The following is a 14,088-nucleotide window of genomic DNA, read 5'->3' on the forward strand; positions in this document are numbered from 1 at the left end:
TTGCTGAGAGCATGCCTTTGCTCTGTCCCCCGCCTGTCCCGGCTCCCCCACCCTGCGGGCCCTCCTCCTCATCGCCTCCAGCAGGACACTCATCTTCCTGACCCTCCTCTGTCACCTCTCCTCTGAGCTCCTGATGGTACAGACTCACCACCTATCAGTGCCCGCAGAGCATGTGGTTGTCAGAGGGCCTTCAAACAAACCACATCCAGCTTCCTTGAGTTCAAATCCATGTCCGTGTTCCAAAGCCATTGGCCTAGCTCTAGAAATAGGGCCGTGAGAGGCAACATGGCACTGACAGACCCTTGTTTGAGCAGCTAAGGATTAATCGTGTTTTTGTGTCATACACATAGTGGAATGAAATGGGAACTGGTTGGGGTCCTTTTAAAGAGGGAGCACCCGCTGAGCAAACACGCAGCAGAATCTTCACCATCTTATTAGTAGGACCATTATTTTTAAAGGTGCTGCTTTATTAAACGTGCACTTGCTGATTCCTCCTATGTGGCTGATTTACAACAGCAATCAGGCAGTGGAAGTTGTGCTTAGAATTCCATAAATGCACAGGGGTCTGCAGGACGTTAATGGAATACCAAGTGTGCCTCTGAGTTCATTAGCACGTAAATAAATGGCTAAGCTCCAGAGCCGGCCTCCCAGGGCACAGGGAAAGACGAGTACTGGCCCGGGAGTTGAGGTGGGCGTTGCTTGGGTAACTGAGATTTCTTTTCATTTCTTTCATTCCCCCCATATTCCAGAAGGCCTTCCCCGGGATCCCAGAAAAGCAGAGGGATGGAGAACATCAGAGCACCCCGCAGGAGGGCAAGGCTGCAGCATGCAGATGGGCGGGAATCATGTCTGGACAGGGAGGTCTGGGCTACCATCTCGCTTCCGCCCCTGGCAAACTCTCCCTGGAACAACATCTGCATCACGTCCTTCTGTGCGACACCCCTTCTTAGTTCCACGGGCCTGGGCTCTTGACTGGAGGGCTCTGTCTCCTGCTCCAGTGTCTGCTCTTTATGGATCAGCATACTTCAGCAAGATGCTGAGAAGCAGGCTCCCGGGCAGACCCCTGTGTGCGCCCCAGCTCTGTGGGTAGACTGGCAAGTCTCTTTGCTGCATCTCAAGTGCCTCATCTAGAAAACTAGAATACTAATAGTCCCAACTTCTAAGGCTTGGGAAGACGAAGGAACTTCATCCTTGTAAAGGGCTTAGAGGTGGCTATTACTGCCGGCTGGATTTTTTCTAAAAGATAAGTCGTTATGCCTCACATGATATAGTCACTGTGAAGAATTTTTTCTTTTCTAAAAAAATCAAATATTGATTGCAGTGAATAGTGAGGAAATGACAAGCTGCTAGGTGCTGGATGTCGTAACTCTGGGAGATTTGGATGGGTGATCAGGGTGGGCTTCTCTGAGGAGGTGACATTTAAGCTGAGATGAGAAGGAGGGAAGGTAGCCAAGTGGAGGGGACTGACGCCTGGGGTTCTGTTGTGGGAAAAAGCTTGGCACGTGCTAAGAATGGAAAGGATTCCAGGGTGCGAGGGGGAGGGCATCACCAAAAGGCTAGGTCAAGCAGGGCCTCACAGTCCAAGTAAGATCACAGGCTTTATTCTAAATACAAGTCAATGATATGATCTGTCATACTAAAAAGCTCTTCTAGCCGCTCTGTGGAAACTAGACTACAGGGTATAAAGGTAAAGGAGAGAAACCAAATTAGGAGGGTCCCGTGGTTGTCCAGGCAAGACATGATGGCAGCTTGGCCCTGGATGATGGTGTAGGAATGGCTCCATATGGTCCATGGGGTTGCTGTTGAGTGGATACCGAGGGAAGGGTTACGGCTGATTTGAGACCAGTGTCAGCACCAAGAAAAATGGCCTTGCCGACTGCTGACCAGGGAGGATGCGTGGATGGGCGAGACCATCTCAGAGGTTCTTCTTTGGACCTGCTGGATCAGAGATGCCCGTTAAGCAGAGATGTCAAATAGACACATCCGGAGATCTGAGGAAAGGCCTAAAGATAAAAGATGTACAAGTTTTTAGCGTGTATGTAGTTTTTAGGGGGGAAAAAATGGAAATGGAGTGAAGCCAGTAATGAAAGCTGGGGCATAAAGTAGGGTCCAGGACCAGCACTAGGAGGTGGAGCCAGGAGCCAGGGCAGACGACCAAGGGGATGGCTGGTGGGGTAGGATGAAATCCAGGTGCTCGGGCAAGAGGAGAAGGTAAAGTGAGGACAGAGAGGGACCTTTGGATGTGGCCACGTCGAGATCAGCAGTGACCCCGTGAGCAGTGATAGTGGAGACAGTGGCCTGGTTGGGGTTAATAAGGAAATGGAAGGTGAGGCAGAGGAAGCACATAGGCAGACAGTTCTCTCTCAGTGACTAATTGCGTGTCATGAGCAATCGCTAAGAAATTCCAGGCCCTGGGGCTGCGGGGCCATGACTCCCTGCAGTCGGTCTGAATACAGCTCCTCTGGAAGGTTTCCTGGCTGGGCACACAGCCATTCAGCACCTCATCAGCCCAGGACTCTCACCCTGCCTCCTCATTCAGACTTGGCTGTTAAAGTCCTGCTGCTGGCCTTTAGATTTTAAGGGGGATGCAGCCTCCTCCCTGATGGCCCCCAGGCCTGCTTCCAGGCTCCCAAGCACACCAGCAAGACCTCGGCAGAGGCCTGCAACGCCGGCCCCTGCCCAGCCTCCTGGCTGCCCGCCTGGCTTTTCACCTCCGCACTCCCACCCTGAATCTGCCTCTCAGATCCCCTGTGTATATGCCACTGCCAACAATTATGCTTCAGTTAAAAAGGTACAAAGCAGAGCTCCTGTCGTGGTTCCTGAATCTGACTAGTAACCATGAGGACGCAGGTTCGATCCCTGGTCTTGCTTTGTGGGTTAAGGATCCGGTGTTGCCATGAGCTGTGGTGTAAGTTGCAGATGTGGCTTGGATCCTGCATTGTTGTGGCTGTGGCACAGGCCAGCAGCTATAGCTCCGATTCGACTCCTAGCCTGGGAACCCCCATATGCTGCAGGTGTGGCCCTAAAAAGACAAAAAAAAAAAAAAAAGATAAAAAAGCACCTCTGTGTGGCTCCAGTAAGATTCAAGGACCCTTTGTGGCCAGAAATAATCCTGGGGAGTGGAAAGACCTGTAACTGAAACCCATGTGTATGCTGGGGGTGGGGAGGATGTGTAGTATGTTGAGGAGGATGGGTTAATGTGCTAATAGAAAGGTCCAGCCTTGGAGTTCCCGTCGTGGCTCAGTGGTTAACAAACCTGAATAGTATCCATGAGGTTGCAGGTTCGATCCCTGGCCTTGCCAAGTGGGTTGGGAATCCTGCATTACTATGAGCTGAGGTGTAGGTCGCAGACGCAGCTCAGATCCCATGTTGCTGTGGCTGTGGCTGTGGCATGAGCCCGTGGCTACACCTCCGATTCAGCCCCTAGCCTGGGAACCTCCATGTACTGTGGTTGAGGCCCTAAAATAACAAAAGACAAAAAAAAAAAAAAAAAAAGGAAGAAAGAAAAAGTAAGGTCCGGTCTTGTCTTCTTAGTTGATGCTGTAGGTTCAAATTTATGGGAGCCTATACTACTAAGAATAAAAAAACAAGAGATTACCCAGCTCTGGGCATTCCAGAAAACACTGTGTGAACACATTCCCACTGAGGGGGCAGATGGAACATGCAGTGTTTCCTTTGTACTTTCTCATCTGCGTGGAGCCTAGTAAAGTGCTCCTTATTTAGCCTTATTACCTAGACAAACCATATAAATTCTTTCTTGACTGAAAGCCAAGCCAAGGTGAATTAGAAACTAGAAGGAACAGGACATGAATGGCTGAGGTTCCAAAGGGACTTGGATTATCAGCTTTATGGTTTGTTTTTCAAAGCCTCCTCTGAAAATCTGAGGAAAGCTACAGACTTCAGAAAAGCGGGCCCATGCGTGTCATCTTACATAAAAATTCAGCGTTCAAGACCACGTGAAGCTCATTCACAGACCCCAGTGAAGAGCACAGCTGCCTTAACAGAGTTTCCCAAATTTGCACAATAATAAGACTCACCCGGGGCACTCTTTTTATTGGCAGAAAATGGACCTATAACATGATATTAGTTTCGGGTGTACAACATGCTGATTCAGTATTTGTATATATTGCAAAATGGCCACTAAAAAAAGTTTGGTTAACATCTGCCACCATACACAGTTACCAAAAATTTTTATTTCTTGAGAACTTCTAAGATCTCCTCTCCCAGCAACGTTCAAATATACAGTACAGCATCATTAACTCTAGGCTGCATGCTATATGTTACATCTCTAGGACTTATTTATTTTATAAATGGAAGTTCATACCTTTTGACCCCCTTCTCCCATTTCACCAACTCCTACCCCCCACCCCCGCACCTCTGGCAACCACCAGTCTGTTCTCTGTATCTATGAGCTTGCTTTTTATTTTGCTTTTTGTATTGTTGATCTCCACGTATAAGTGAGAGCATATGGTGTTTGTCTTTCTCTGTCTTACTTCACTTAGCATGAAGCCCTCGGGGTCCATCCATGTTATTGCAAATGGCAAAATTTCATTCTATTTTATGGCCAAATAATGATCCATTGTACATATACCATATCTTCTTTACCCATTTATCTATTGATAGGCACTTAGGTTGTTTCCATATCTTGGCTATTGCTAAGTAATGCTGCAGTGAACATGAGGGTGCAAATATCTTCTTGAGATGGTGATTTCATTTTCTTCGGATAAATATCCAGAAGGGCAACCGCTGGATCATATGGTAGTTTTATTTTTAATTTTTGGGGGAACCCCCATTCTGTTTTCCATAGTGGCTGCACCAGTTTACATTCCCACCAGCAGCACACAAAGGTCCCTCTTCTCCTACACTTGTTATTTCTTATCTTTTTGATAATAACCATTCTGACAAGTATGAGGTTACTGATCCTTATGGTCCTGATTTGCATTTCTCTGATAATTAGTGATGTCTAGCATCTTTTCATATATTTGGTGGTTACCTATTTTGTCCTTGGAAAAAAGGTCTATTCAGATCTTCTGTTCATTTTTTAAAATAATGATTTTTATTTTTATTTTTCCATTATAGCTGGCTTACAGTGTTCTGTCAATTTTCTACTGTACAGCAAGGTGACCCAGTCACACATATATGTATACATTCTCTTTTCTCATTCTCTTTTCTATACATTCTCTTATGATCATGCTCTATCATAAGTGACTAGATATAGTTCCCAGTGCTATACAGCAGGACCTCATTGCTTATCCATTCCAAAGGCAATAGTTTGCATCTATTAACCCCAAATTCCCAGTCCCTCCCACTCCCTCCCCCTTCTGCTTGGCAACCACAAGTCTGTTTTCCAAGTCCATGAGTTTCTTTTCTGTGGAAAGGTTCATTTGTGCCATATGTTGGAGTCCAGATATAAGTGATATCATATGGTATTCGTCTTTCTCTTTCTGACTTACTTCACTTAGTATGAGACTCTCTGGTTCTATCCATGTTGCTGCAAATGGCATTATCTTGTTCTTTTTTATGGCTGAGTAGTATTCCATTGTGTATATATACCACATCTTCTTAATCCATTTACCTGTCAATGGACGTTTCGGTTGTTTCCATGTCTTGGCTGTTGTGAATAGTGCTGCAACGAACATGCGGGTGCATGTGTCTTTTTCAAGGCAAGTTTTGTCCAGATATATGCCCAAGAATGGAATTGCTGGGTCCTGTGGTAGTTCTATGTATAGTTTTCTAAGGTACCTCCATACTGTTTTCCGTAGTGGTTGTACCAATTGACATTCCCACCAACAGTGCAGGAGGGCTCCCTTTTCTTCACACCCCCTCCAGCATTTGTTATTTGTGGACTTCTTAATGATGGCCATTCCAGTTGGTGTGAGGTGGTACCTCGTAATAGTTTTGATTTGCATTTCTCTACTAATCAGTGATGTGGAACATTGTTTCATGTGCTTGTTGGCCATCTGTATATCTTCTTTGGAGAAATGTCTATTCAGGTCTTTTGCCCATTTTTCAATTGGGTTGTTAGCTTTTTTGCTGTTGAGTTGTCTAAGTTGTTTGTATATTCTAGAGAGTAAGCCCTTGTCAGTTGCATCGTTTGAAACCATTTTCTCCCATTCTGTAAGTTGTCTTTTTTTATTGTTCATTTTTAATCAGGTTGGTTTTTTGCTGTAGAGTTACCTGGATTCTTTATGTATTTTGGATATTAGCCCCTTGTTTGAAACATAATTTACAAATATTTTCTCCCATTCAACAGGTTGTCCTTTGATTTTGTCGATGGTTTTCCTTTGATATGCAAAGTAATTTTAATTTGATATAGTCCCATTTCTTTATTTTTGCTTGTGTTGCCTTTGCTTTTGGTGTCCAATTAAAAAAATCACCAAAACCACCACCAAGAGTGATATCAAGTACAGCCGAAATGACAACAACATAGTAAATCAACTACACATCAGTAAAACTGAAAAAAAAAAAAAAAAAGTCAGTGTCAAGGAGTTTACTGCCTATGTTTTCTTCTAGTTTGATGGTTTCAGGCCTTAGCAAGTGTTTAATCCATTTTGAGTTAATTTTGGTGTATGTTCTAAAACAATGATCCAGTTTTGTTGTCTTGCACATGGCTATTCTCTTCTCCTAAGACGGTTTATCACAGAGAATATTCTTTCCCATTGTATAGTCTTGATTCCTTTGTTGTAAATTAAATGAATACATATATATATGTATATATTCATGTATATATGATGGGTTTTTCTGGGGGCTCTTTATTCTGTTGCATTGATCATGCATCTGTTTTTATGCAGTACCATACTGTTTTGATCACCAAGAACACTTCATAAAACTCTAATTCCTGCGTCTCAACCCAAACTTAGTGAATCAGAACCCAGGACACCCTGGGTACCATTACTGGAAACACATACTCTAGAGCACCACTGTCTGCTAGTAACATGACATGAGCCACAAAGACAAGCCCCACGTGTGACTGTACATGTTCTCGCAGCTACTTAAAAACTTTTAAAAGCAGTTTAACATATTTGGCCCAAAGTATCTAAAATATTATCATTTCAATGTGTATTCATTGTTTTTTCAGTTATTAAGGTATTTTGCATCCTTTTTTTCATATTAAGTCTTCAAACGCCGGTGCGTACTGTACACTTAGAGCCCATCTCAGTTCAGACTGGCCGTGTGTCACGTGCCCAAATGGCCTGGGCTCCAGAGTTGTTACCTCGGAGGGTTTGAGTGTTTGTTTCCGTTCAGATTAGCGACACTGGAGGCCTGACTGTGACTGTAGGCCTCTGCCTCGCACAACAAAACCAGGTATAAAACAACTCACATATTAGGTTAAAATTTGAGGTTTAGCCTCATCTTTCTATCTTGACACAAATCAGCATCATGGTTCTACCCTGGAATTTGAACAGTAGTAGTTCACTCCTGTCTCCCTTCCTGAGGCCTAAAGGTTTGGGGGACAGTTCTCAGCTCCCAGAGGTGGCTTCCCACGCCCAGCCCTGTCCCCCATCTCCCCTCATCCCCAGCCGGTGATGGGCAGGGTCTCCAAGGGCCTCTCTTGGCTTCCTGTGTTCTGTCCTCCACGGGAGGCTGCCGAGGTCTGGAAAGTTCCCCCTGTCCCCAGAGTCCTGGGCACTGGGGAAGGAAGCCCTTTGTTTAGGGAGGGCTGGTTCTTCCCAAACTCCCGCTTTGGGGTTGGGGCAGGGATGTGGATGTACTCAGGGTTCTGGGCAGGCTCAGGCTATGTGTGTGAGTTCATGGTTAGACTGCAAGTTCTCTTCATAATTTTCTTCTTTCCCTTTACATTATTATTATTATTTTTTTTTTTTTTTTGCTGTTTCTTCTATCTTTGTTTTTTTTTTTTTTTTTTTTTTTTTTTTTAATTTTCCCACTGTACAACAAGGGGGTCAGGTTATCCTTACATGTATACATTGCAATTACAGTTTTTCCCCCACTCTATAGTGGGTATAGAGGGAACATTCCTGAATATAATCAAAGCCATTTATGATAAACCTTTACATTATTAATCAACTTTAGAATAAAAGATAAAAGAATCGGGAACTGTAACAAAATGAAAAACCAGTAACCCTTACTCTTTTTAGCCAGAAGGAAGAGGGGAAGAATCTTCGATGCTCTCCTGACTTTCCCTCAGGGGAAAGAGGTTAGCCTGGAAAGTGGCGAGGAGGGGCTGGGAAGGGAGGGAGGAAGGGGGCCGCCCTCCCAAGACCTCTGGTTGCACATGGTGCCACTCTCATACCCATAGATCCGCAAACAGATCTGAGGAGATTTCCTGGTGGCTGCCAGGGCCCAGGGGAGACACCAGCAGGGCTCCTGCTTCCTTAGGGATGGTGGGAAGAAGTCACAGGGTGTTATCCTCACTTAAAAAGATAAAGGCAGGCCTGGATTTTTGTGTTGCCATTCCTTTCTTCAGGAATTAATTAGGAAAGCTGGAACTGCACTTCGAATAGCCTGAGGCTGAAATGTAAAAGACATTTGAAAAGCCGGAGGCTACACAACAAGCAGGCCCGAACCACTGAGCACCTGAGAGCCCTTCTCTTTGAGGTTACCCCTCCCCCCCCCAAGACTCTCACCTTACAGGGAAGCACAACTGAGACTCCACACATGCTTTACCAAAGCATCCAGAATTATAAACATTTCAAGCAATGTCAAATGAGTAAACAGACCATGGAAGCCTCCCTCACCCTCCTTCTGGGAGGTACTGTGGAGGACTTAGCCTTCTAGTCAGTTGTTAGAGTATATCTGCTGTTCACGCATTTTTGGTTGTGTCTGCAAAGACGATATCCAGTAAGAACTCACCCTTTTCACTTGATGGAATTTCAGAATCCCATATCCTCTACCTGCATTTTTTCTAATGGTGCAGACCATTTTAATAGAACCAATACTCTGTTCTTAACCAGCCCCCTGGTAGTTCCCCAGTCTTAGCTGTTACAGTCAGTGCTAACATGAATCCAGGTATTCTCATGTATCTTTAAGAACCTGCACTCATACTGTTTCTGTAAGAAACATTCCTAGAAGCCAAGTTGCTTAGTCAAGAGATGTGTTCATTTTTAATTTTGCTGAATACTGCCAGTTGCTTTCCAAAACCATTGTATTAATTAATTTACATTCCTCACATGCTCAGATGTTGTTTTTAGAGGAATTTCTTCCTTCAGTTCTGGTTTCTCAGTTTCTGCAAGGAATCACACACCTTCAGTGAGTTCTTCTGAGCTGTTTTAAGTATTGTCACCGTGAAGCTGTTCCTCAGGCATGGCGCTCGTCGGCACTGGGGAACACACCAAAGTCCTTGGGGCTCAGAGAATACGTACTGGTGTGGGAACCTGCTCAGCTCACATGTTACACAGAACATGGCAGACTGTGGCAATGTGCCACGTGTGACCCAACACAGAGTGACCGTGATGGGGATCTTGGGAGGGAGGAGGGTGGTCTGTAAAGTCTCCTTGCCCAGGTCTTGTGCTCTTGGAATTAGAGGAACTGCACTAAGCTGACAGGATACCTAAAGCCTCCTAAGTAAGCTTGGGTCACTGTGGCAGTGAAGACCCAGTGGAACTTGAAGCTGGGGAATGGGGAGTCAAGTGAAAGTGCACATAGAACTTCAGTACTTCAAAGGCAATCAGAGACCTTCAGCATGAGAAGAATCCCCATTCCGCTCCCTCTACCATGACCACCTTTTATTGTTTTGGAACGTGGGATGGTGTTGATGTCACTGATAAGGACTTGTCCAAGGAAGGCGCCCAGACCAGATGTTTCTGCTCTGGATCCCCTGAGTGCTTTGGGAGATGCTCAGCACACTTGGAAAAAGGCACGGAGAGCAAGACTCAATTTGTGGTCAGGCTGCATTCTCTTTGGTGAGCATGTGCTAAACCCACACCAGAAAAGAACTGAGCCCCTCAGCTGAGTTTCCCCTGCTGGAAAACTAGAAACAACATCCTGTCTTGTACCTTGGCGACACCCACTTAGATCTCTAAAGGGTCCTGGTCATTGAAAACAGCAGGTTCCAGCAGGCCTTGAAGAAGTCCGTAGGTGTGGGGCTCTGTGCACGGGAGCGCTTGTGCCCTCTAGTGGCTGCCCTTTGTTATTACTCCTGCCTTTGGCCTTCGGAAGCTAAACCTTCCTCCTCTCTGCCACCACTTCCAGGGCCATAGCCATCTCCACCATCATCTCACGTTACTCAGGGTATGCTTCATCTCTCCTTGATACAGGGAAAAGAAGCTAAAGGCCAGAGTTCAAGAGTTAGTGAGTGCCTTGGAAAGACTCACCAAGAGCAGTGAAATCCGACACCAGCAATCAGCAGAGTTTGTGAATGACTTAAAGAGAGCCAACAGGTAAGATCTCCCCGTTTGTAATCATCAGTGGTGCTTGTACACCAGAGGAGACCATTTCCATAATTGCTGAGAATCAACTGTGGAGAATGCTGAGAGCCCGATCTTCCTAGGGCATCATTTCTCAGTGTTCCACAGAAACCCAAGTGATGCTCGGTAAGAACAAGAAGCCCTTGGGCCAGATGTGTTTGGGAAATGCAGCTGACTCTGGCCCCCTCTTAATGCTTCACATGGTAAAGGTTCTGAGCAGTCATGTAATTAAAGAGAAAAAAAATCAGCCTGTTTTAAGTCAATGTTTCACAAACAAAACTGGCTACAGAACTTTTTATCTGAGTAGCATTCAAGAATCGGGTGCGACACTTCGGGGAGCACTGCTGTGAGACAGCAGCTTCAAACTTTGGGCTCATGACCTCTTTACCCTCATCAAAAATTGAGGACCTCAAAGAGTTTTGTTCTTAATTATCTATTAATAAATCTCATTCGAAGAACCTCAAACAGATTTTTAAGAGTTTTTATTAATTTACCCAAAAAAACCCCCAATAAATTCACTAGCTATAAAACAAATGTCATTTACTTTAAAAATTATTATTTTCCAAAAAATAATTAGAATGGCACTGTTTTTAACAACTCTGAAGATCTTTTTGATGTCAGGTTTATATAAAACAGCTAATAAATTCTTACCTCTGCTTCTGTAGGCAATACAGATTTTTTGGGAAACATTTTCTAACTACAAATAGGCATGAAGATGGGTTTTCTCAATATCTGCAGCTGGAAAATAAAGGACCTCACAGATTTCCCCTGAGAGGGCTTTGCGAATCCCAGGGGGTTGGTCCTCAGACCACGTTGGAGAATCCGATAGTATATGAAAGGGATCTGGGCTGCTGTTTTGTACCAGAGAGGGTGTGCGGCCTTACCAAACTCTGGGCTCAGACCCTGTGCCCTCCCCACCCCAGGAGGGGACAGTTCACAGAGGTCTGTGTTGTTTGGCTGGCAGCATTCGCTTATGACCTCTGTGCTCTGAATTCCATGGGCCCAAAGCATGGCCGCCTATCAGCCCTCATCCTAGGTGAGGGCCCTCAGGCTGTAGGTGAGGGCCCTCTGCTGCAGCTTACACTTGAACATGTTGCAAGCAGCCATGGAACAACAAATAGACCCACTCTCTGTGTTTCTGTGACAGATTTCCGGAAGTCAGGTACCTTTTCTGCTTATGTATTTTGGATGTGGCTAGTTTGGATTTCAGATTTAAACCCCTAATAGGTTAGCTGCATGCTGCTAGCAGTTGGGCTGAATTTTGTTATTAATACAAGAATGTTCATGAGTGTTGAGACACTACTTAATTTCAAATTTTTACTGAAGGAGTTCCTGTCATGGCTCAGCAGTTAACAAACCCAACTAGTATCCCTGAGGTTGCGGGTTCGATCCCTGGCCTTGCTCAGGGGGTTAAGGAGCCGGCATTGCCGTGAGCTGTGGTGTAGGTCACAGACAAGGCTCAGATCCTGTGTTGCTATGGCTGTGGTGTAGGCTGGCAGCTATAGCTCTGATGCAATCCCTAGCCTGGAAACCTCTATATGTTGAGGGTACGGCCCTAAAAAAAAATAAATAAATAAAAAAAATAAAATTCTTACTGAAGAGGCTGCATACTTTCAATTATCTGCATTGGCAAGGATAAAACATCTGGTGGTTATTTACTGGACCAGGTTACCCAGTGGAGAGGACAGTGTGTAATCTCAGTGCTGCTGAGGATAAGTCTGCACTCTCATTTCCATCTCTTCTCACATAGCAACCTGGTGGCTGCCTATGAAAAAGCAAAGAAGAAGCATCAAAACAAACTGAAGAAGCTGGAGTCTCAGATGATGGCCATGGTGGAGAGGCACGAGACCCAAGTGAGGATGCTCAAGCAGAGGATAGCTCTGCTGGAGGAGGAGAACTCGCGGCCACACACCAACGAAACTTCACTTTAATTGGCACTCAGACTCTCAAGCTCTGCTCGTGGAAGCTAAACTCTAGCAGGTCACTGAGGAGAGAGGGGCGCTGGGGGACAGAGGACCTGTTGGGAGAACGAAGAAAGGGGAGATTGGCAGGTAGGTCAGCACATGGACAGTGAAGTGCCCTGGTCTCAGCCCTGGTGACACCACATAGACTACCCAGAGGATGCTGCTTCTCCCCTCTCGGGCCTTGGACAGTGTGGGAACACCTGCCAGGCATGCCGGCTCCACAGGCTGTGCTTTTGCTTTCAGCACTGGCTGTCACTCTCTCACCTTTTCTGTTCTGAAAGTTGTGTGTGGCTGGTATAACTTGGGTATTGTCTGTTTTTTAAGATTTTCCATTCTTTTTTTTTTTTTTTCTCTCCTTTTAGTAGACCACAGCCTTACCTCTGACGTCCCCAGTGTATCTTCTTTCCTTCTTCTTCAGGGGAAAACTAATGGGGTGGGGGTGGGGGTGAGCATCTAGAAGAACTGCTCATTTGTTTATTGCAACCAGGCTTTGGTTTTCAAATCCCACATATCACTAAGGTGTTCTGGGAGGTAGATCACAGGCAGATGGCACACAGGTGTTACTTACAGGCACGGGTATGTCGAAGCCACAGGTAGAACAGCTGGGACTGAAGAGTTCTGTGTGGGATCAGGAAGACCCATTATACTTAATCTCAGCCCCAGGCATTAGCTAACTGCCTGAGTCCAAGCTTGTCCACATGAGTACACACAGAGCTCTGGACCTGCCTCTGCTCCTCTAGGGCAAGAGGCAGGATGCTGAGGAGGTGTTGTTTTGCAGGCCAACCCCACCTACTTAAGAGATTTTTACTGCAGCGCCAGTTCAAGACTTCAGACCCATTAAAGGGTGAAGGGAGGGCAAGGGGAAGGGCACGGTCGCTGAGGCCTCAGACATGGCGATGGTCACCATGTGGTGCCTCGGCAGGTGACATGTCCAGCAAAATGCTGACAGAACTGAGCAGGGCCAGAGTACCTGAATTCTTTCAGGAAGGTCTTCCATCTTAAATGCATCCTTCTCTTTCTACTGTAACCTTCTCTGTTTCACTTTGTTTTTCAATTCTTCCATCCCTGCCCTACACTGACCGATACATTGTAGAGGACCACTTGCCATTTGAGTCCCTGTGCCCATACGCTGTTTTCCAAGGGCATGGCACAAGTTCCTCCGCCTTTTCTGCATGGTGGGGAAGGATGTCTTAGCCACCACCTCAGAAGGCAGAGCAGTTCTGTCCCCAAAGCAACCACCCTTCCCTCTCAGGCCAGCAGTGAGGCTCCCCATCTTTAAAAAAAAAAAAAAAAAAAAAAAAAAAAATCAACTGGTGTGTGTGCGAAGGGCCTGGCTTTGGGATGATTTGATTGCTGCCAAGTACCATTTCTCCCAAGTCAGGCAAACTTGGTTCTTGTCAGTGATATTCAGTCACCTTTTACTCTTTGGATAAAGCTTCACTTTGTTATAAGAAAAAATTTAGGAGTTCCCGTCGTGGCTCAGTGGCTAACAAATCCAACTAGGAACCATGACGTTTCAGGTTCGATCCCTGGCCTTGCTCAGTGGGTTAAGAATCCGGTGCTGCCATTAGCTGTGGTGTAGGTCACAGCTGTGGTGTAGGTCACAGAGGCAGCTCCGATCTGGCGTTGCTGTGGCCCTGGTGTAGGCTGGCAGCAACAGCTCAGATTAGACCCCTAGCCTGGGAACCTCCATATGCCATTGGGTACAGCCCTGAAAAAAGGACAAAAGACCAAAAAAAGAAAAATGTGTGCAAAAAAAG

At 45.7% G+C, this 14,088-nt stretch overlaps 1 protein-coding gene across 22 annotated transcripts in view; it reads left to right on the forward strand.

Moving 5' to 3' along the window:
• The window catches only part of MCC (MCC regulator of WNT signaling pathway), a 454,523-nt gene that overhangs the window by 437,166 nt on the left and 3,269 nt on the right, over positions 1-14,088 (forward strand). For 10 of the 22 annotated variants that reach the window (XM_085014211.1, XM_021084624.2, XM_085014216.1 and 7 more), the window contains 2 exons: positions 10,215-10,337; positions 12,115-14,073. In XM_085014211.1, the coding sequence (XP_084870337.1) occupies positions 10,215-10,337; positions 12,115-12,295 (304 nt within the window). In that variant the 3' untranslated portion in view covers positions 12,296-14,073. Of the gene's footprint in view, positions 1-2,990; positions 6,475-10,214; positions 10,338-12,114; positions 14,074-14,088 lie in introns of those variants that run through there. The other 12 variants (XR_014838496.1, XR_014838504.1, XR_014838498.1 and 9 more) reach the window with 4 other exon arrangements.

This window comes from Sus scrofa, chromosome 2 (genome assembly GCF_054392235.1).
Source record: "Sus scrofa isolate SSC_HxYL_T2T_F1_AM1 chromosome 2, Sscrofa_HxYL_maternal_Yorkshire_Landrace_v2.0, whole genome shotgun sequence".
Lineage (NCBI taxonomy): Eukaryota > Metazoa > Chordata > Mammalia > Artiodactyla > Suidae > Sus > Sus scrofa.